This window comes from Chinchilla lanigera, unplaced genomic scaffold, assembly GCF_000276665.1.
Source record: "Chinchilla lanigera isolate Chin_1 unplaced genomic scaffold, ChiLan1.0 scaffold00021, whole genome shotgun sequence".
NCBI lineage: Eukaryota > Metazoa > Chordata > Mammalia > Rodentia > Chinchillidae > Chinchilla > Chinchilla lanigera.
In genome coordinates this window covers 28,054,081-28,075,248 of record NW_004955422.1, presented here as the reverse complement: position 1 = coordinate 28,075,248, position 21,168 = coordinate 28,054,081, and the positions used below count along the sequence as shown (strand labels likewise).

The window sequence follows — 21,168 nt, the reverse complement described above, 5'->3', positions numbered from 1 at the left end:
CAGAGGCTGAGGGAGGAGGATCTCAAGTTTGAGGCTAGCATAGGGAACCTAGCAAGACATTGTCTCTAAATTAAGAAGTAGGGGACTGAGAATGTAGCTCAATGGTTGAGCACTTGATTAGCAGTGGTGAGGCCATGAGTTCAATCTCCAGTACAAAATTTAAAACAAAACAAAACAAACTAATCCATGCAACTAGAGGTCAAGGTAGTTAGGGCAAGGGTTAGCTACCAGAAGGGGCTTCCAGCAAGCTGGGCTTGACTATGAGAAGACATGTTCAAGAACTCATTGAACTATTTAGGTATGTGCACTTTTTTTTAGATATAATACAGTATATTTCAACAATTTGAAAAATAAAAGAATATTTCACAAGCAGGATGCTTGTAAGGAGTACCTTGAAAACCATGTGTAGTATGTAATATATGTGAGGTCAATGGGAAATGTTCATAAATGTCCTTTAATTAATTGTTAATTATTTGGCTATTGGCCAATCAGTTATGGAATACTGGTTCCCATGCTCCTCCATCCAAGTGTGGAGAAATCAAGGGAAAATGGCACACATGTTAGTGATAATAGCAGACACATATTAAGCCCCTGGCATGTGCCCAAGTTTGGGGCTCAGAGTTTACACTGAATGCCTCACAGCAACCCTCTGAGACACAAATCTTTTATTCCATCTTAAACATGAGAACAATGAAGCTCAGAGAATTTCCCTTGCCCAAGCTCACCCAGCGAGGAAATGGCCACGATGACAGGACTCAGCCCCCACGGAGTGCTCACTGACCTCAGTGAATCCCCTCTTCTCCGTCCTTCCCACCCCTACCAGGCACTAAGGGGGAAATGACGAAACAGGTGCTCAGCAGAACTGACAAGTTCAAACAAGGATGTGTCAACAGCTCAGAGATGAGAATAGGGCCAGAGAGCTTCTTGTCTCCATCTTTCAGTTCACACTCCCTAATCCGAAACGCTTCGGCGGGGATTTGCAACCCAAAACTCCCTGTGTTCCCAGATCCCTTCACAGGCTGGAGCGCAAGGGGTTCTTCCTGTTCCTGAGCCAAAAAGCAAACATGGAGGAGGGCTGGGCTGGGAGATTGCCTGTCCTTGCAAAGACAGCTTTTGTCTGCCTCCCCTTTGACCCCTCCTGGATGGCTCAGGACTTCTCAGAACACCTCCTTGGGCTTCTCAAATTTTCTTATTTTAAGGTTCACAGAGCAGTAGATTCAACATATTTTCTCCCAGAAAAGTTTGTTGAACAATGGGCTTTTATGATGGTCGACACTGGGGTCCACAGTGAGGTGTTTTAAGCAGAAATTGAGCCCCAAATGTTCAGAACCTTTGTCCAGGCCCTGCAACCTATGCCCTATGCTTTTTCCATGCCCTTCCAGCAATGATGCCAACTCTGTGTCAGGTATGAAGCCATGCATCTGTCTCCTCTAATTTTAACCCTTCCACAGCCCCATTATAGATGAGGAAACTGAGCTCAAAGAGTACAGAATTATACTGTGTGTGTAAAAGTCCACCAAGAGGACAGTGCTCCTGTTACATGTTCTTGTCATAAAAATGTTTTCAAAAATTTGAGAAAAGTCTTTCCCAGTCATACAGACAGTAATGGGCCAGGTTGGAGCTCAGAACTGTTTGACATCACAGCCCAGAGTAGGCTCCGGAGAACATAGGCAGGTGCTTTCTGAACTTAAAACTGAAAAGCAAACTTGCCCTTGAAGAGCACTGAAGCTGGGCAGCCCCAAAGGACAGTCTAATTTCACCTGTCCCCACCTGAGGGAGCCCTGAGGAGGTCACTGCTGTCCTTGAGCCTCTGTTTCCCCACAGGACTGTTACAGATGGTATAAAATTCTAGGGTCTCAACAAACATTGTTACTAGGATCTGCTCTAAATGCAGATGGGAAGACCAATCTCCAAGGCAAGGAAGCTTGCCCGAAGCAAACTGTGGAAGAACATGATTTTCTCATCAAAGTCAGGGTGCCCAGCCCTCTGTGAACCCTCTGGAGTGTCTGAGCCCATCGGAAAATCTCAAACTGACCACATAACCTGACCTTGCTCCCAGAGAGCAGACACAGTATTCCATTCCCACGTTCTGAAGAATAAACTTTGTATGTGTTGGAGTCCTTTGACAAAGAGATGCAATGGAAGGAAGGAAGGGAAAAAGGGAAGGAGGGACAGAGGGAGACAGGCAAGGAGGGAGACAGGGAAGGAGGGAGGGATGCAGGGAGGGAGGGAGGAAGGAAAAGAAGGGAGGGAGGGAAGGAGGGGGAATCTTTGTCTCTAGGGACCACTATTCCACTGTTCTTCTGGGAGATGGACTTTTTAGCATCTGAAATTAATGAGAACAGGTAATAGTTGTCTTTCTGCCCCTGGTTAATTTTTAAAAAACATTTTAAAGGGAGCCCTTGATTCACAAAGCCCCATCCATAAAGGCTCCCAGACACAATCACAACCTGGCAAAGAGGCAAAAAAGATGCCATGACAGTTTCCGAGAAACACATCTGGACTGTATGGATGTCACCTGTGAAGGAAAACGGTCCTGGAAATGTCAGCAGTGTGTCATTTCCCCTCTTTCCTACTGCTCTAGGTTCTGTCCCTGCTCAGGTATGCAGCACGCAGACCCCAGGCCATCAAGGAGGGGCAATTCCCTCAGCAGAAAAACAGCATTAACGTTTCAAAGGCCGGGGCTTTAACACAACTCTACAGGGAGAACTGACAGAGGTTGCTGGGGCAGCATGAGTAGGGTTGTTTGGGGTTGATGGAACTGCTTTGTCCCCTCACTATCGTGGTGGTTACATAAAAATACACCCCTGTTAGAGTTCACAGAACTGTACACCCAGTGAAAAATCATCTTTTCTCTCTCTATGAATATGCACATATGCTTAGACCCTGGGTTTTGGAACTTTGAAATTCAGGCATTGGAGGCATTAAGAAGTGCAGTCTTCTCAGGCCGAGAATCCAGGGCTGGGCCCCAAGATGAGACCTCCCCCGATTGGACTGACGGAGCAAGGGGTCCACAAGACAGGGAAGAGAGCACAACTGTGCTTCTGGAAAGCCCAGCACCCTTCCCACCCCCAAGCCATCCCAACATAGGCTAAGGGGTTCTGAAAACCCCACGAAGACTGCAGGATGGAGAACAGAGGGTGGCTGTCTGTGCCCGCCTCCCCTCCCAGAGCCGGGACAGTTGGCCCAGGGAACAGGAAGTGAACCAGAGAGTCCAGGTGGATCCAGGCAGCCTAGCTTGCACAGCCACCCACAGTCTGGCCAAAGGCTAAGGATCTGAGGAACACAGGACAATTCAGGGCCTGAGTGGGGAGAATAAATGCTACACCCGAAGGAGCCTTTCAGGCTGCAGGGAGGGACAGTGTCTCAGCAGTCTGGGGCCAGATGCCACACTGTATTTCCAGTCAAAAACAAGGACAAGGCAGGTTCCTTTGGGAACCTTGGCATAAAAAAAGCCCTAGACAAAAATGAAACCTCAAGAGATGAGGAAATTCCCACTGCTGAGTGAAATAGCATTTGGAATGGTAACTGGATGGCAGGTACATTAGGAAAATGTGTGAGCCCCAGGTTTATGAAGAGAGATTCAGAGTAGCACCCCATAACCCTGACAGAAGAGGTAGCTAAAGTTCTGGGACTGGAGAGACCTACCTGAGGTCACAGGATTTGAACAAGTGCCTGACACATTCTGCTTTGTGCCATAACACTAAGCCTCTTGGCTTCAAAGCAGAGGAGAAAAACTTTTTCTTACACGGCTCAGTTCTTTGCCTTATCTGCTTCTGTTTCCGCACAAGGGTGGTAGTAGCCTGACCAGGCCCACAAGAGTTGTATGAAGATTAAAAAAAATTGGGTGAGGAAGCACTTGGAGGATGACTGGTACACATAAGCTGTGAGAAGAATCCAGAAGTTTCTAGAAGTGGTTCAGAGCTACTGCCCCAGGCCCTGGATAGCTACAGGCTATAGAGCAGGCCTAGGGAGGGTGTGGCATGAGGGAAGGCAGAAGAGTTCACTGATCCCAAGGAGTTAGGCAGACATGGGGTGGTAGTTGAGTGGGCTCCAACACTCACTTGCTGTGTGTCCTTAGGAAGTAGTCATCCTCTCTGATCTGTGGTCTCCTTATATGATTTATGAAGGAGAATATCAACCACTCCTGATAAAAGTCACCTATGGAAAGCATCAGACACACAGTAAGTGCTTAATAAGAGCAGTTTCTGCCTTCTCTCTCCATTTTTATTTCTAAGGTGGAAGGTTCTGCAAGGCAAGAGCTGCTCTCTCAGATTCAGGACTTGACTGCTCCATGCCTCAGTTTCTCCATCTGTAAAGCAGACCCCAGCAGCACAAGTGGGAAAGACAAATGTCTTATCATTCCCATGGGGAAAGGGTACAAGAATGGGCAAAGGGAGGGAGGGTACCTGGGATCCCTCAGGCCTGGGAAGCCAGAGAGACTTTTCCAGAACATAAAAGTGGAGAGTGTGTGATGATGAACTTCACAGATGTGGGAAATCAGAATGGGCAAGGGTGTCCGGAGGGCGTGTTGGCCTCAGCTGAGCACCACGATTAAGAGAAAGGACCCGATGCGGCTGTCTTGCCCACACCAGCTCTGCGGCCCCATACACATCACCTCGTACTCTAGCTCCTTTTGCTCCGTATGAAAAGTGATTTCCACCTCACACAGTGCTGCGAGGACCTGGCACGTGACACGAGCTGAGTGGGTGTTGGCTCTTGGCATTGTTTTTATCATCGTTATTTTCCAATGAGTTCAGTTCTAACTCACCCACATCCTCCCTGGGTCACTTGTCTCCATGAGGCCTCAGTTCCTCCTCCGTGGAAGAGGAACAGTAGCCCTCCTGGCCCAGGATTCTTGTCACATGACTGTCATGCACTAGGGGTTCAGGAAACAGGAAAACCCCACTCTGAGACTGAGAGAAGCCCCAATAGGAAAGCCAGATAGGGATGCAGGATTGACACAGTGGAAGCAGGATTTCTCCAGTTGGAGAAAATGAGCCAGTCTGGGGAAGGAAAGGGGTCGAGGGATGAGACTGAAGTCCCTTCTTGGGGTCCAAATAGCTGCCCCTCTCAGTGCCCCAAACATGATCTTCCTGGTCCTCTGGGAGTGTGGGGCTCCACCTCAGCCCCACCATGAAACCATGAAGTCTTGAGTAACAGCCTAACCTCAAATTTTTCTGTTTAACTTGTGGACCAAATAGCTTAGCGGTCTCACCTGCCAAGGTGATTGGCAATTATTTACTTTGCACAGCCCTGAAAGACACCACTGGATGGCACGATTCCCAAATTATCTAGAAATTCATCAAATAATTTCACATTTCCTGATTCCCGTGCTATAAAAGAGGCTTCCTCACTGGCAGAAACGAGCAGAGAGAGACAAGGAGACCGAGACAGCGGCTGAGATCCTGCGAAACCCAGGTGAGACCCACCTCTCCCTCTGTGGCTCTTCTGGCTAGGGCACAGGGATGCCAGGCTCCTTGCTGTGGGCAGGCATGGGCAGATGGCACTTGGGGCTACTTATCTAGGTCCTTGCAAGGAACTAGGCCTTGCCCTGGACAGGGACATCGAGATGGCCGTGCACTCTGATTTCCTAAGAGACCAGAAATGCTGGTATAGAAATGAGCACTCAAAAGCTCTAAGGCAAGAATTTTAAGGTAAAGTTGCTGGTTAATCACAAACCCCCTAAGAGTACTCATCCAATTTTGCACATTTTGATCAATTTTTCTAAATCTAGGGTCTTTAGCTGTCATTGGATTTGTAAAGTTTGCCCAGACATTCAGTGACAGTTGATGGAATTTTGCCCAAATTAGTTAGTCATCTCCAAAGCATGGGTACTGATATGGCCTTTGGACAGTTTTGCCGGCTACCAAACAGATATGCAAAGTATTTAGAGGTATCTGCGAAGCCGCCAACTGACAAGGACTCAGACCTCAAGGACATCCCATTCATCCATCCAGGGTAGCTTGAGGGAGAAGAGAGGAATATTAAAAAGAGTAGAGAAGGGTTCTGAAACCACATTCCAAGCACGGCACTGCCATCAGGTTGCTATGTGACCTCGTGAAAGTCACTTCCCCTTCTGTTCTCTTGATTCTTTATGTACACTGAGGTCTGGATGACCCCAGGATTTCCATAGCCCATGTCCACATGAGATGGCTACGTCTGCACATCTCTGACATTGTGTGGCTTGTGGGGGCATCTACAGTTCATTACCTAAACACAGAGACTGAGCAGGGATGTTGCAAAGCAGCTCATGTCTTCAGCCACTGGCATGTGTGAGCCTTTACATCTGCTCTGTTGAAAGAGCAAGAACTCAAGCCAGCACCGGCAAACCCAGATGGAAAGTGAATCTGTTGGCCATTTGCCTACTACAGCTCTGTAGGTCAGACGGATCTTTGAATCCTCTGGCCACTGTGTGCTTGAGACTTAGGGAAATGATCAGCAGTCACTAGGTTCCTGATTCCTCAGCTGTATGATGCAGTGATAAGTGCCCGTGTTTTAGGGTGTGGTGAAGATGAAATTGCGTACCAAGAAAAGGGACTGCCCTGGTGCATGACAGAGAGAAATTCCTGATGGTATCAGTTATTATCACCAGATCCCCAGTGTTCTAGAGAAGAAAAAAGTAAGAAACCCCTCCCAGGACGGGGAGCAGGCCATGAATAGATTCCTCTGTGCCACCTTGGATTTGTCATTCTGTCCACAGATACCAAGAGAGATGTTTCAAATTGGAGGCCTCATTGTCCTCTGTGGGCTGCTGGCCCAGTCCACAGCCCAGCTCGGTGGCCTGCCATTGCCACTGGGCCAAGTTGTACCCTTACCGTTGGACCAAGGTCTGCCCTTGTCTGTGACTCCAGCTGTGCCTTTGAAGCCCAAAGATCCTGCGGGAAGCCTGAATGGCGGTGAGTGAGTCTGTGACAGCATCTTTCACCTATGTGCGCATGTGTACATGTGTGTGTCTACCCATCCAGTAAGAGGAGGGGCAAAGATGGGTGGGAGAGGGCCTGAGGATCTGACCTACAGAGACCTTCTATCCTTTGCAGCCCTCACCAATGGCCTGCTCTCAGGGGGTCTGCTGGGCATCCTGGAAAACCTTCCACTCTTGAACATTCTGAAGCCTGGAGGAGGCACTTCTGGTGGTCTAATTGGGGGCCTCCTTGGAACACTGACTTCAGGGATCCCTCTCCTGAATAACATCATCGAGTAAGTTGCCCTCAAATAGGGCCTTAGTCCCCACCAACAGTCAAAGATGTGCCAGCCCCGAGCAGCAGTTCTGAAGAAGAGGTGGGTAGCTGAGCCTGGAGCCAATAGCATAGCAGGGAACACTGGACCCCTTAGCAGTAATAGACTCCAGCCTCAAGTATGTCTTGGGGTTACAGAAACATCTATAAGCCTGATGACAACCCTTAAATATCAGTTTAATTATCTCCAGTTTCTCGGACGGACACTGAGCCCCCGAGACATTCAGAGTAAGGCAGAGTGAGGACTCTAACTTACCTAAACCTAAAGCCGGTGACTACACTGCAGTCATTTTGTTCTCTCCACCTATGGATCATGTAGAACACAAGTGGCCTTTGATGTAAGCAGAAGAGGGTGAGCTAACTCCTCACTATATCATCACTGTGCCTATAAGGAATGCGGTGCCAGAAAAATCTCATATGGTGTCTTCCATGAGATATGTGAAAGCCTGCTAAGCAAGAAGCAATAAAGGAAAGCTGGATGCCAGTGTGCTGGCAAGACCTGGAGTCCTGCTAGGGCTGGATCCAAGCCATTTCCATGATCTCCACTCACCCGATGCTTGCTCCCTGACCTGAAGACACAGACTTGAGTTTGATTTATAAATGTACCATGCTTGCTGCATGACCTATAAAAAGGTGCTCAGATGCTTTGGCCTTGGTTCTCCAACTGGAAAATGGAGACTGTAGTAGCCACAGAGAAAGACTGGTGGGAAAATGGAGGAAGATGTAAACCACCTGGCACCATGGCTGACTCATAGAAGGTTCTCTCACTCTGCCTTCTTTCTCCTGATGCCTGCTCTTCCATCCCCATGAGAAACACTGAGGATTGACCTGATATTGAAGGCCATGACAGGATGAGTGGTTCACACACACAAATGTCTGTGCAAGGTTTATTCCAGTTGTCCACTTATCATCCTTTCATCCACTGACCAATCCATCCATCCATTCATTCCTCCTTTCATCTCACCACTTCCTCTTCCTCTCAACCACACACATATCCATCTATCCACCTTCCTATCGACCCATAGCCAGCCACTTTCTCTGCGAAGCTCAGAGCTGGTGCACAGGATGTAAACAGAACCCATATGTAGTCCCCGTCCCAAACACTGAGTAGACTTGAGATGAAGAAAGAGCGTGCATGTCAGGAGCTGATCCAGGCAGAGGTCGGGAAAGATGAGTGTGGGGCTCAGAGCCTATCTGGGCTGCAAGACCCCTCTCTTGTCTGCTTCTTCTCAGGTGGGAAGCTCTCTCTGACATGGATAAGTTTGGGTTAAAGATGGTTTTTGGATTTGGAGCTCAAGGACCTAATGTTTCTCCCTCTAATGTTGCTCTCTGAATAGCTTAAGGATCACTAATCCCCAGCTGCTGGAACTTGGCCTTGTGCAGAGCCCTGATGGCCATCGCCTTTATGTCACCATCCCTCTGGGCCTGAACCTTGAATTGAAATTGTGAGTAGGTCCAAGGAGGATGGAAGGGTGTATCATGAAGAAAGACCTTGATGGCTATGGGTAGCCATACAGAAGGTGTTGGAGTGTAACCGATCTGAGCCTGAAACTATAGTTTATTTGCTGTTATGCTGAACACCTTGGATCATGTGGGAAACTCACTGGACCTATATGATCCCAGCAGATATCCCTTGCTGGGAGGTGAAAAAGAGTACAACTGTGGGTAATATGAATAACGTGAGGCTGGTATTCCTGACAATGAAAAATCCCTCCACTTTGGAATGTGGTGGGACCTCATGGCAGCTGGGCTGTCTCCTCTGCAGGCCCATGATCACAAGTCTACTGGAGCTGAACCTGAGGCTGAATGTCACTGCAGAAGTCTTAGCTGTGAGAGACAACCAGGGGAGGGTCCACCTGGTCCTTGGTGACTGCATCCACTCCCCTGGCAGCTTGCACATCTCCCTGCTTAAAGGGTGAGACCAGAGGGCTCCCTTCTTCAGCCCAGAAGCAGCAGGGCAGGATGGTGAATGAGTGGTTGAAAAGATGGAGCATTGGAAGAATGGATGAGTAAGAAGACAGAAGGGAGGGTGGAGGGATAGATGTAGGGATGGAAGAATGGATGATGGATGGATGGATGGATGGAGAGAGATAGAGGGAGGGATAGAGAGATAGATAGTTAAATGGGAAGAAGGAAGGATGGATGTACAGGTAGATGTATGGACAGATGGATAAGTAAGCATATGGGCAAATAGTCACTAATCCCTTGTTAAGCCTAGGTGACTGTTTTATGTTGGATTAGATAAGAAATATGATTTTAACCTGGGCATGGTAAGGCACACCTATAGCACCATTACTCATGAGGCTGAGACAAAAGGATTTCTTGATCCCAGCTCAAGGACAGCCTGGGAAACCATAAGACCATATCACAACAAAATTAAAAAAGAAAAACAAAAGGAAGGAAGGTGAGAGAAAAAGGAAGAAAGAGAGAGAAAGAAGGAAAGAAAGAAAGAAAGAAAGAAAGAAAGAAAGAAAGAAAGAAAGAAAGGAAAGTTTCTGAGCTTAACCCTCACCTATTCTAGGTTGCTTATTTCAGTTACCTGTTACCTGGGGAGACTGAGTTATATACACTATGCAAGTCATTCAGATCTTGGCTAACATTCACTGAACACACATACTATGTTGCATGTGTATCATCTCAAAGTCCTCCTAACAACTATATGCTAAATCCTGTTTACACATTGGTGGATTCTGCAAAGACTTGCTTGTCCTGGAACTGTGTGTGCTGCTCTGAGGAGCTTACCTCCCTGCAGATAGGACACACTCGTGGGGGTGAGTGGACAGGCTGGGTACTGGTTACTGCTGCCAAGACTGAGGGTGAACAGTGGCCCTCTGAGGACATCTCCAGCCCATGGCTTTTCTCTTCCAGAGTTGCTCCTCTGCCCGTTCAAGGCCTTCTAGATGGCATCACAGATATCCTCAATAAAGTGCTCCCTGAGCTGGTACAGGGCAAGGTAAGAGGGCAGGAGTGGGAATTCTATGCTCCACGGGCCTAGAGTGTCTCAGGCTGAAAAACAGACTTGGGAAGAGCTAGTCTTCCTTCACCCATATGTCCATCTGTTCCACCTGTCCAAGCTTCATCTTCCTCTCCCTTCAAATCCCTTGAGTCTCCAGCTTGGGGCCAGGTCCTGTTCCTGCCCACATCACAGTGGATATGAGTAGGACCCTGCCCTGAGAATTCCCTGCCCAGCCATCAGTGGTCACAGACATGCAACCTCTAGGCCATGCTCAGGTGCCTCCTGTAACCAGAAACTCATCCCTCCCATTCACAGACGTCATCAGAGAGGGCACCCCAGGCTTGTTGTGTCACTTGGGGCACTTGTCAACACCTCCTGCCATCCGTTTCTCTTCTGCTTCATGTGTATGTGTAGACATTAATCCAGTCAACATTCAGGCACAGAAAATTGAGAGAAAATTCCCCCAGAAAACTTACCCTAGGGGTGCTGCCCTTCCCTATGGGTCCCTTTGGCCTAACTCCTCACTCTGTCCCTGGGTAGGTGTGCCCTCTGGTCAACGAGGTGCTCAGCCACTTGGATGTCACCCTGGTACATGACATTGCTGGTGAGTATGCTTTCACGCCTCTTCTCCCCTCTGCAGAAGCAGTGATTCCCCCAAGGACTTTGTGTCTCTGCACTATGGGACCACTACATCCCTCTGGCCCCAACTTGCCCTGTTTGGAGTTTTGTTGATCCCCAGAATTATCTATGTAATTTTGAGGTGGACACAGCAGGGCCATGTGGTAGAAGGTGGCCTAGCCCCTCCCCTGCCTCAGCACTCTTGGGTTTTCCGTGCTCCCATTCTCTGTTCCTGTGCCTACAAGAGTGTGGGCGCTTCCTGGACCCCTTCCTCTCCAGATCATTGACCTCAATCTGGTGATTTTATTTTACAGAATTACTGATCCATGGGGTACAATTTGTCATCAAGGTCTAGGCTTCCCAGGAAGGGAACCTGCCTCTTCTGTGCTAGTAAGTGCTGTTCCCTGTACCACAGGATGTGGGGGTGACTGTTACTTCAGTAGAAGGCAACAAGGGTTTCAGAGCAATTACCAGGTAGAGAGGAAAGGTTTATTTTTGCTCAAAGTTTGGGAGGTTCAGTCCATGACAGATTGGCCCTACATTTTTGATGAGGTAGTACATCATGGTAGGAGCACATGGAGAGCAAAACCACTCCCTCATCAGCCACAGAGCAAAGAGACAAAGAAGCAGAGGCTGAGGCCCTGCTATCCCCTTCAAGGCCACAATTCCAGTGACCTGAAGAACTCCTAATAGGCTCCATGTCTTAGCGGTGCCACCAACCCCATAAGCACCACCTGGGTAAGCCTTCAACACACAGCACTTGGAGAGCATTTAAGATCCAAATTATAGCAACATTCAAAGGAGACAGGCACAAACATAGACACACACAATAGCACATATGGATGTTCACAGAAAGCTGGCACAAGTAGAAAGACACAGGAGCCACTGCAACACAACCACCAAGAGAAACATATATGATCATGGACACATACACTCACACGCACACTCATGCCAGACAAACATATACATGCTACAGATATTCTCATACCAGCACACTCATATATGTGTGCGCACACATGCAAACACTGCATGCAAGTCCACACAGGTAGAGTCACAACTCACTCAAACACAGGCACAAGGAGCCCCCAGCCTCAGTCTCCTCTCCTCCCTCTGCAGGGCAGGTTTGATGTTGAGCCTGCACCAGTCAGGTCAATGACCTCAGGTCTCTCTCCTATACTCTCCGTCCCACAGAACCATTTGTTGCTGTTCAGTGCCTCCTTCCTGCCCAGCTTCCAGAAGGACAGCTCATGTGCTGGCAAGTGACAAAGCTGCTTTCTTCACAAGTAACCTGCTTGCCCTCCTTTCTCAGGCCATGAGAGCATCCCATGGTCCATACCAAATAAACTTGCTCTTCTTTGCACTAAGGTCTCATTCTTCACCATCATGAGTGGGTGCATGGGCTGGGAAGAGCCCTGGTCTCAGTGGCTGGAGCCACCAACCAGAGCTTCAAAACTTCCCTCACAGATCTAAATGGTCTGGACAGGTCACAGATGTTACAGTGTGTGTAGATTTCAAACAACAATCTGGCCCTCCTCAGGAGGATACACAGCAGAATGGGTAGAGGGCATAATTCAGGCACAGATGATGACAAACAAACCTGCCACCAAGACACATTCCAGAGGTGTGCCAGGAAGGGTGTGCATGGGGAGCAGGTCAGGTCTCTGTCTGTTTCTCAGGCTGGAAATCCCAAAGGAGACCCAATGTGGGAGGATGAATTGATTCCAACAGGAAGAGTGTGCCTCAGCTGAGGCTACAGACTGTCGTAGTAGTGCCTGGGAGGCCTTGAGGGGAGCCATCCAAGAAGCTTAAGGACACACCGGTCATCTATTACCCATCATCTGCTTCCTTGGATCTGGTCATACTGGCCTTTTTTCTATTTCTAAGGAAAAGAAGAATAGAAATGACACAAAGGAAAGGTAGAAGGAAGGCTACTCTGGCCCAAAGTCCCAAAGGACTTCAGAAAGTCATCCTAAAAGGGGTCATTGGACTTGTAAATTAAATGAATATCAGTACCTTGGGTGAGAATCACATTACTGCAGGAAAAAGTCAATCAGCAGCTGCCAGGAGCTCAAGAGAAAAAACAAAAGTTTATTGATGCTAGTGGAACCCAGAGGAGTTATCTCCAAAATCGGAGGTGTTGTTTATGGAGAGCTTGTCTTTGTTACAGGTGGCAAACACAAGCGATAAGAATGAGACAAGCTTTTGCTGAAGGTTATGGTACCATGGGACCTTGTGGCAAGCATCATCTTATGTGGCAAAGTTGTTTGTAGCACAGTCACAGAAGTTTCAATTTGACAACAAATCACATGATTTAGGTGAGTTCAGTGACACAGAACAGAATGACGGCAACTTTATTGAACAAAATAGCTGCAGCTAGGCCAGGATTTCTGATTCAATATTATTTTGGAGGAAGAAGCTTGATTTTAAGGAAGTAAGGAGAAAAAGGAGGAAGTTGAGACTGTGCAGAATTAGGAAAAACTGGATGCAAGAACAGAGAGCCTCGTGGTATTTTAGCTCACGCTGTCCCAGCCTCCCACCTTCCAGCCCCAGGGAGTTCTGAAAACCAAAATCCCACTATAGAGCAGGCGGTGCCTGCCGTGGACTACTCCATGCTGGACAGACTAGGAGGCTTCAGGCTGGGCTTTGCCCTGAGTGACTCCATTTTATAAAACAGCAGTTCACACCATTTTTAGTGCAAGTAATGAGGCAGAAGGACTGGTTAACTTGTCTGTACAACTAAATAACCACCAGAGTTTAGACACACAAAACTTATAAAAGCAAAACTACTCCCAGCTTTACCACACAATCATAAGGCATAAACTGCAAAGTAAATTAATCTTACTAATAAAAATTTACCACCTGTAGACTTTTCAAACTAATCAAGAGCACTGGACATATAACATACCTAACTTATATCAGAGAAAATCAGCACCATGTGCTTATCAGGCATATCAGACCAATAAAAAATGCAAAGCCTTCACCTGAATTGCATAAGAGTTGGGACACCTAGCACTGGAGTGGGCAGTGTAATACTCATTAATCTACCTAGGGAAAGCATCCAAGTGGGGGAAGTTCAGGTATAGTATTACATACAGCACTGCAGCCATAAGACACTGGGTCTCCACTAGAATCCAGTGCAAACAAGGAGTTGCCATTCAAAAGAGATGCATCATCCATAATCTTAACACATGATAGGAGTTAAACCACGTCTCACTTATCCCTGTGCACCCAGACAGTGGTCAGCACTTCAGTCAGTCTATCTTGCCGTGGGGAGCTGGTCCCACCCTAGAACAGTGGTCTTGTGTTTTTCCTTGGCAGCCTTGCTCACTGCTCCAAACTGCTAAAGGCTACACTATGCACTCATTATCACGCCCAGGGAAAGCATAGCATCATGTACTGATTACTGCTCCTACGGGCAGAATCGAAACACATCTGCTCATTGAATTTTTGCATGGGTCTCCAAGAAAGCACAGCACAGTCATACACATAATAGAGCAATGCTTTACTTACACAGAGAAGAGTCTAGGCATGAATAATTTGCATTATTTCCTCATAGCTGGTGAATCCCAGAAGCCCAGAACTGATGCAAGGCAACTGGCTAATAGGTACTTCTCTTGTGTCAAAGAGGTCCCACCCCATTTGCTATGGAGCCTGAAAAACTGAAAATTAAGGACCACCGAAGCATATGCATAAGCACAATAAAAGCATAGATATTGAGTTTGCAACAAGGAAAGAATTTCCACACAAGGCACAAGCTGTGTGGGCTCTTTATCTCCCACTAAAGAAATTTCCCAGGCCCAGGGCTCATTTTTCTGTAGTCAAGCAGAGGGTCAAGAGATGGCATACACAAGGCTGCTTCCCCAGTACAATCATAGCTGACCAAATACGCTACCCAAGTATGCACTACAGAAGCTGCACATGGCAAAGAATACAGACTTTACAGGAATGGTTCAGAAAAGTTGCTAAATAAATAACTACAACAACCAGTAACAGTACTGATTATCATTGTCAAACTCTGGACAGGCAGAAGAATTCTATTTCTAAAATTTGCATGTCATCATTTTTAAAATATCCAATATTCAACAAAAAGGTATTAAACATTCAAAGAAACAAGACAATAGATTGTCCCTGAAGAATATCAGATATTGGACTTACTAGACAAATACTTAAATGTACTATTTTAAATATATTTAAAGGACATATGTCTAAGAAACCATTTCTACAAACTACAGAAATTGTTAGAACAACATCTCCAAAAGAAAACATCAATAACGTGACAGAAGTTATTGCAAAAGAATGAAATAGAAAATGTGGATTTAAAAATTACAGTAACTAAAATGAAAAATTTGTCTGTGATCCCAGCACTCAGGAGGCTGAGACAGGAGGATCGTTGTGAGTTCAAGACCAACCTGGGCTACAAAGTAGATTCAAGGCCAGCCTGAACTGCATAGTGAGACCTTGTCTCAAAAAGACAAAAAATAATAAATTAAATTAAATTAAATTAAAAATTCACCAAAGGGGCTAAACCCCAGATTTCAGCAAGCTGAAGAAAGAATTAGCAAGGTTAAGGTCAATGAATTGATATTATGCACTCAGGACAGGACAAAGAAAAAAAGAATAAAGAAAAAAAGAATAAAGAAAACTCACACCTTCAAAAGCTTACCATCAAGAACACTAACATACACATCATGGTAGCCATAGGAGAGGGGAGAAAATATTGGAAAGAAATAATGACCTAAATTTTTCCAGTTTTGGTAAAACATTATGTAACACATTCAAAAATCTCCAACCAGGATAAATGTAAAGAGACATGCACTAAAACTCATAAAACACTACCTAAACCCAAAAATACATGCAGCCACTCCAGCACCTACCACTGAGATACCAGAAAAACAAAAGCTGGGTGATAAGAAAAAGAAAAAGAAGAAGTAGACCCATAGGAATTAGGAGGGAGCTGACAGGAAAACTGGAAACTCAGTCGCTGGGGAAATAAAACACAATGCAGAAAAAAGAACAAAACATTCAGAAAAGGAACAATGGCTCCCAAGGAAAGGGACAGGTGTCCACAGACACAAAGCCCAGAGAGAGTTGGCAGCTCCAGGGAGAATCAACAGACTGGGCCATCCCTTTAGCCCCAACAAAAGCTCCTGGGTATAGTAAACTTCGCAACAGTAGGAGATTTTACTCTGAAAGTGACTCCCTCCACATGGCAGGCTAGAAAAGAAATCCAGTGCATGATCTACCATATCTGAAAAATTTAATCACACATCACTGTTTCTGCCACAGTGACTGGGTAGAAGACATCCATAAGAGAGCTGTGGCGAGGGCACAAGCTAGACATAGGCCCTCCTGAGGAGTGTGAGCTCAGAATAGGAAGATCACAGGGGTCCTAGCATCCAAGTTGAAGAGCCAGGAGGATACAGTGTGACAGTGGAGTGGGCTGGGCCTGAAGGTGCTGGAATTAAGTCAAGTGGACTGCCTGACTCTCCTGCCCTCTGCCTATGGCTAGCACAGAGTTCAGTGGTCTGTTTGCTTTCCCTCTCTGCCAATGTGATCAGGGATGCACCTCAGCTTGGGTAATCACCAAGTCTGGAGCATATGGATAGAGGGGCCAGGGGAGCAAGGCAGCATCTCACAAACCCACAGGCTACAAAGACAGCACAAAAATCCATGACTTGACTCCACTGGTGGCTCTGCCACAGCTGGCCCTGTCACCTCTGAGTGTTAGGAGAGCCACAAGGAGGATGCCAGACACCAGAGCAGGGAAAAGTGACAGTGTGGGAAGACCATGTCTACCCCATGCCAAAAAAGAGTAAATATCACTAGAGAGCTGCTTTGGAAAGGGGGAAAGATCCAATGCTGAGGCAGCAGAAGACTCTGGGACATCAACCTAAAGAAAATACCAAGAGGCCTAATGCACTTACGGGTTCATTGAAACTGGTTTTTCACATTCTGCAAGCCTGGTTTGGAGAATATGCGGCAAACAGCTGTCCAGTGACAACACGAATCCTTCAAAGCTGTTCACCACATACAAACTGAGCATCTATCTGCATTAGAGGATGAGCCTCCAGAGTTTCTCAAAAGAAACAGAAATATGAACAGAAGAATAGAAGCAATTTTTGAAGGTCACAACTTCATCAAACATGCCTACACTGAGAGCATTGTTCTTACTGGCTGTGTTGCTAAAGCCAAGAAACCCTCTTCTGTTGGTGGATAGTTGATTCCGCCTGATGCTAAAGACATTTGTCATGAATATTTAGGAGACGCTGCAGGTCACAAGTTGGCATGTGTCCCTGTTCCGGCTAGCTTGACAAAATGATGACGAGGCAGAGGATACACAGGCACAATTCTCAGAGGATTAATGAGTCACCACGGGATGCAATCCAGGATGATGCATCCATTGGCAACAATGCTTGTTTTTATGTGGTATATTATTGAGGCAGGAAAGGAACCTGGGCTCCTGGGGAGGGGCCAGGTGTCCATGGATACAAGCTAAGCACAGAGAGGCCTGGCAGCTTCATGGAGAAACAACAGACTGGGCCCGCAATGTTAGCCCCAAGAAAAGCTCATGAGTATTGTGAACTTCATAACATCACAAAGATATGTTATGTGCATTTTGTGGCTAGCCAAAATGATAGCTGCAGAACTATTTAAGTCTTTGAATGAGTACGTGCCAGAAGTACTGAGTGGGTCTTTTGGGTCAGTATATGCACAAATGGAGCAGCTGCTGCCACTGGACGAACTTTGGGCTTCATGGCTCAGGTCAAGGAGTTGACATCTGTTGCTCTACGCACAGTACCATCCATAGCAATGCTGGTAGGCAAAAAATAATCACCTGAACTTCACATTTTGCAGTATGTTATTCAAATAATCATCCATATTAAAATATATGCCCTTAAATTGCATCTGCATCTGCAGATTTTGTGATGAGATGGACACATAATATACATGTCCTCTTCTGTGTACAGGAGTGAAGTAACTCTCTAAAGGTAAGTCACTGGCCAAAATTCCTAAGTTATAAGAGCTGCTCCAGAGATTTCTTTTAGCAAAACAGCCACCACTCCCAGCACATTTCAGTGACAGAATAGGTCACAGAACTTGTCTATGTATGGGACATATTCAACCTGCTCAACAAACTCAACTTGTCACTTCAAGGAACAATGACAACTGTGTTCAAGTTGGCAGATAAAGTGGCCACATTCAAAGCCAAATGAATTTCAAGGGTGACAAATGAACATTGGGATTTTTAATGTTTCAGACATTAACAGAGATTTTGAGAGAGCCTGATCCAGGGTCTTCTTTCTTCCATTGGGTCCATGGTCACTTGTGTCAGCCTTCAGAACAGCCTGAGGATTCCTTCCCACCACCAAAGACCCTTGAACTGGGAAGGAATGGATCCACAACACTTTTGTGAATAAACTAGATAAATTAACTTTGTCCATGATAGAAGAGGAGCAACTGCTTGAAGTAGAAAATAACAGTGACCTTAAAAGTACTGTATGTTTGAGGCAACTTCAAATCTTCATACATTCTAGACTAAGGTCAAAGAGGAAAACTCTGAGAATACCACAAAAGCACCATGAAACCTGCTTCCATTTCCAACCTCCTATGTCTGTGAAGCTTGGTTTTCTGCAGTGATAGCAGCCAAAGCAAGATTACATAGTAGACAGGACACACGTTGGGTGTCACTGTGTTATGGTTTGAATCTAGATGTCCTCCTAAAGACTCATGCACACATAGGTGGGGCTTTTGGGAGGAGCCTGGTTCATGGGTGTGTGATACTCATCACTGGATGAGACCACAGATGTGTTTATCTGTGGGTGTGATGTTAGGAGGTGAAGTCTGGTGCAAAGATGTGGATCATTGCGGGCAGAACCTAGAACACTATAGACACCTCCTCCTTTCTTGATCATTTTCTGCTATCTGCCATGTCATGAACTGATTCTCCTTTGCCATTCCACCCTGCCTTGGAGCCAATTTATCACAGACTAAAACTTCTACAAACTGTGAACCAAAATAAACTATCCTCCCTGCCTTGGAGCCAGCTGGCTATGGACTAAAACTTCTAAAAATTAAACCAAAATAAACCTTTCCTCCTCAAAAACAAAAGAAAAGAAAGAAAACTCATGACTTGGAGATACAAGGGACATGGAAACTGGGAGAATCAGACTGACTAAAAGCCCTCAGATATCATTGACTGACCACAGACAGCAAGAACAGCATGGCAGTATTCAGAAGGGAAGTGTGAGTGTGGAAACAAAATATAACTTACTAATGGCTCACTATTCCTCTCCCATATCTGGTGGACTCCAATACTGCAGACTCTGGGGGAAAAAACACTCATTAAAAAATGGAAGAAAATTTTGGAACTCATTTTGTTTCTTCATTGCATGGGAGGGCTTTTTTCTTGTTTCTCCTGTTTTCTTAAATGTTACTTTTTCTTTTTTCTACTTTTTCTAGTTCCTTCTTTTCTGTTAGTCTTCTTTTATTCTATTAATTTCTTTTTGGTCCTTAATAGGATCCTTTCATCTTCCTTTTACTTTTTTTTTTTTTTTTTTTTTGGTACCGGGAATCAAACTCATGGCCTCATGCTTGCCAGGCAGGCGCTTATGCCGTTGAGCTAGATCCCAGGGCCTAATTTTCTTAATTTTACTTCTTTCATTCACCTGTTCCCCACCCTCTCCATCTTTATTAGTATTTCTAGTAAACTTTATTAGATGTTTAATTAACTCCATGCTGTTATTGTTGGATTCCTTTCTATTGTTAGTGGTGGTACAGTTATCTCATTTAGTAGATACTTAGTGTGTGACAATATGTGATTACCTTTGTGCCTATAGTTAAAGACCTTTCTATAGTTAAAGTTATTACATTGGTAGATTTTATGGTTCTTATGCTATATCAACATCCAATTTGTCTCTGATTCTATTATTGTTGCTGATTTGCTTGCTATTGCCATTGTGGCATAGTTATTGCTCTAAATTGGTTTTTACTGTATGCCAATATCTGGTTTATCTTTCCATCGTGGCAATGTTGAGGAGAGACTTCAGGAAAATGGTGAAGTGATAAAAAGCAGCAAATAAGCCTCTCTGAGATGCAGAATGCAGATCTTGGTATGCAACAACTTGGGGAAGAAAAGAAGGTGGATGGTGGATCACCAGAACCCAACAAGGATCTGAGGGAAAACTGGACTCCACAGGGAAATTGAAGAGACAGACCCCAACACAGAAAAAGGAGGTGGAAAGATGCACTTCCTCCCTGACTCCAAGCTCAAGGCATAAGAGAGGAGGATCACATATGCAGAGACACAGTGAAGGCAGGTGACTCCAGAGGCCTCCAGGGAGAAATGCACCAGTGGAACAGAGCAGTGAATGTTGTGAACTACAACAGCTGGGGAGTGATTCCATCCAAACCATTCCATGGAGAGAGTTCTTAGTTAGATGATATTTTAGGGAGGGATCAACCGAATGTGGGACATGCAGCAGCTCTGGGTTGAGTTCCCCTCAGTGTTCCCAGTGACTTGATGAGGAACGACCATTGGAGATCTGTAAGATCAGAGAGACGATGCCAGGCTAGCAAGAGACACCCAGAATGATGGAGGATGTAAAATACAGGTTCCAACCCAACACCCAGAGGCCAGAATCAGCCTGAACTTCTGTGGAGTTGAAAGCACCACAAGTGGTACCCTACTGTATTCCTACTGTAAGCTTCCTGGCTCTAATTCTACTTCAGGGCTTGCTGAGATCATCCAGCACAGAGCTGGGCTCTGTGTGCCTCCTTTGTCTACAAATGATAGTGGAGAGACACTCCAATTAAACACTATCACAAAACTGTGGATCCTAGAAAATAACTACGGGCTTCAGATCATTTATTTTGTTGATGTTGTTCTCTTTGCTTTTTTTTCTTTTTTCTTATTTGTTTTTATTTTTTCATGAAGGTGAATATTCTTTTTAGGTTTTAGGTTTTTTTCTTGTCTTTTTTAGACGGGGTCTCGCTCTGCAGTTCAGGTTGGCCTTGAGCTCAATTTGTAGTCCAGGCTGGTCTCAAACTCACAAAGATCCTCCTGTCTCAGCCTCCCTAGTGCTGGGATTACAGGAATGCACCACCACGCCTGGCCTAGTTTTGTTTTATTTTGTTCTTGTTTTTATTTTTTCCTTTTTTCTCTCCCTCCTGTCTTCCTCACCAGTTTCCCCAAGATTGGATAATCTTCCTTTGTCCTTCAGCCTTACTTATAATCTCTTTCTCTTTTACTTCTCTACTTTTTTCTCCTTATCCCTTTCATTTTCTCCCCTGAGGGTAAAATCACTCCACTTAGGAAACATTTGCTGTATACAATTTTCAGATTTTTATTAAGGAAAC

General features: G+C 45.7%; 2 protein-coding genes across 12 annotated transcripts in view; one reads left to right on the top strand and one right to left on the bottom strand.

Annotated features, from left to right (window-relative positions):
- LOC102003561 (BPI fold-containing family A member 2-like) overlaps positions 1–21,168 on the bottom strand; it is a 142,954-nt gene that overhangs the window by 60,788 nt on the left and 60,998 nt on the right. Inside the window, exons 1-2 of one of the 8 annotated variants that reach the window (XM_013514265.1) lie at positions 4,410–4,449; positions 4,065–4,161 (exon numbers count right to left, since the gene is read on the bottom strand). The exons of the other annotated variants lie outside the window; for them this stretch is intronic. The gene's annotated coding sequence lies outside the window, so the exon portion shown is untranslated. Of the gene's footprint in view, positions 1–4,064; positions 4,162–4,409; positions 4,450–21,168 lie in introns of those variants that run through there. 8 annotated transcript variants of the gene reach the window in all.
- On the top strand, positions 5,310–12,172 carry Bpifa1 (BPI fold containing family A, member 1). Of its 4 annotated transcripts, none has more exons than XM_013513811.1 (9): positions 5,310–5,421; positions 6,704–6,899; positions 7,041–7,200; positions 8,576–8,683; positions 9,004–9,153; positions 10,107–10,191; positions 10,735–10,798; positions 11,127–11,202; positions 12,004–12,172. In XM_013513811.1, the coding sequence occupies exons 2-8, from the start codon at positions 6,716–6,718 to the stop codon at positions 11,165–11,167; spliced, it is 792 nt and encodes a 263-aa protein (XP_013369265.1). In that variant the 5' UTR covers positions 5,310–5,421; positions 6,704–6,715; the 3' UTR covers positions 11,168–11,202; positions 12,004–12,172.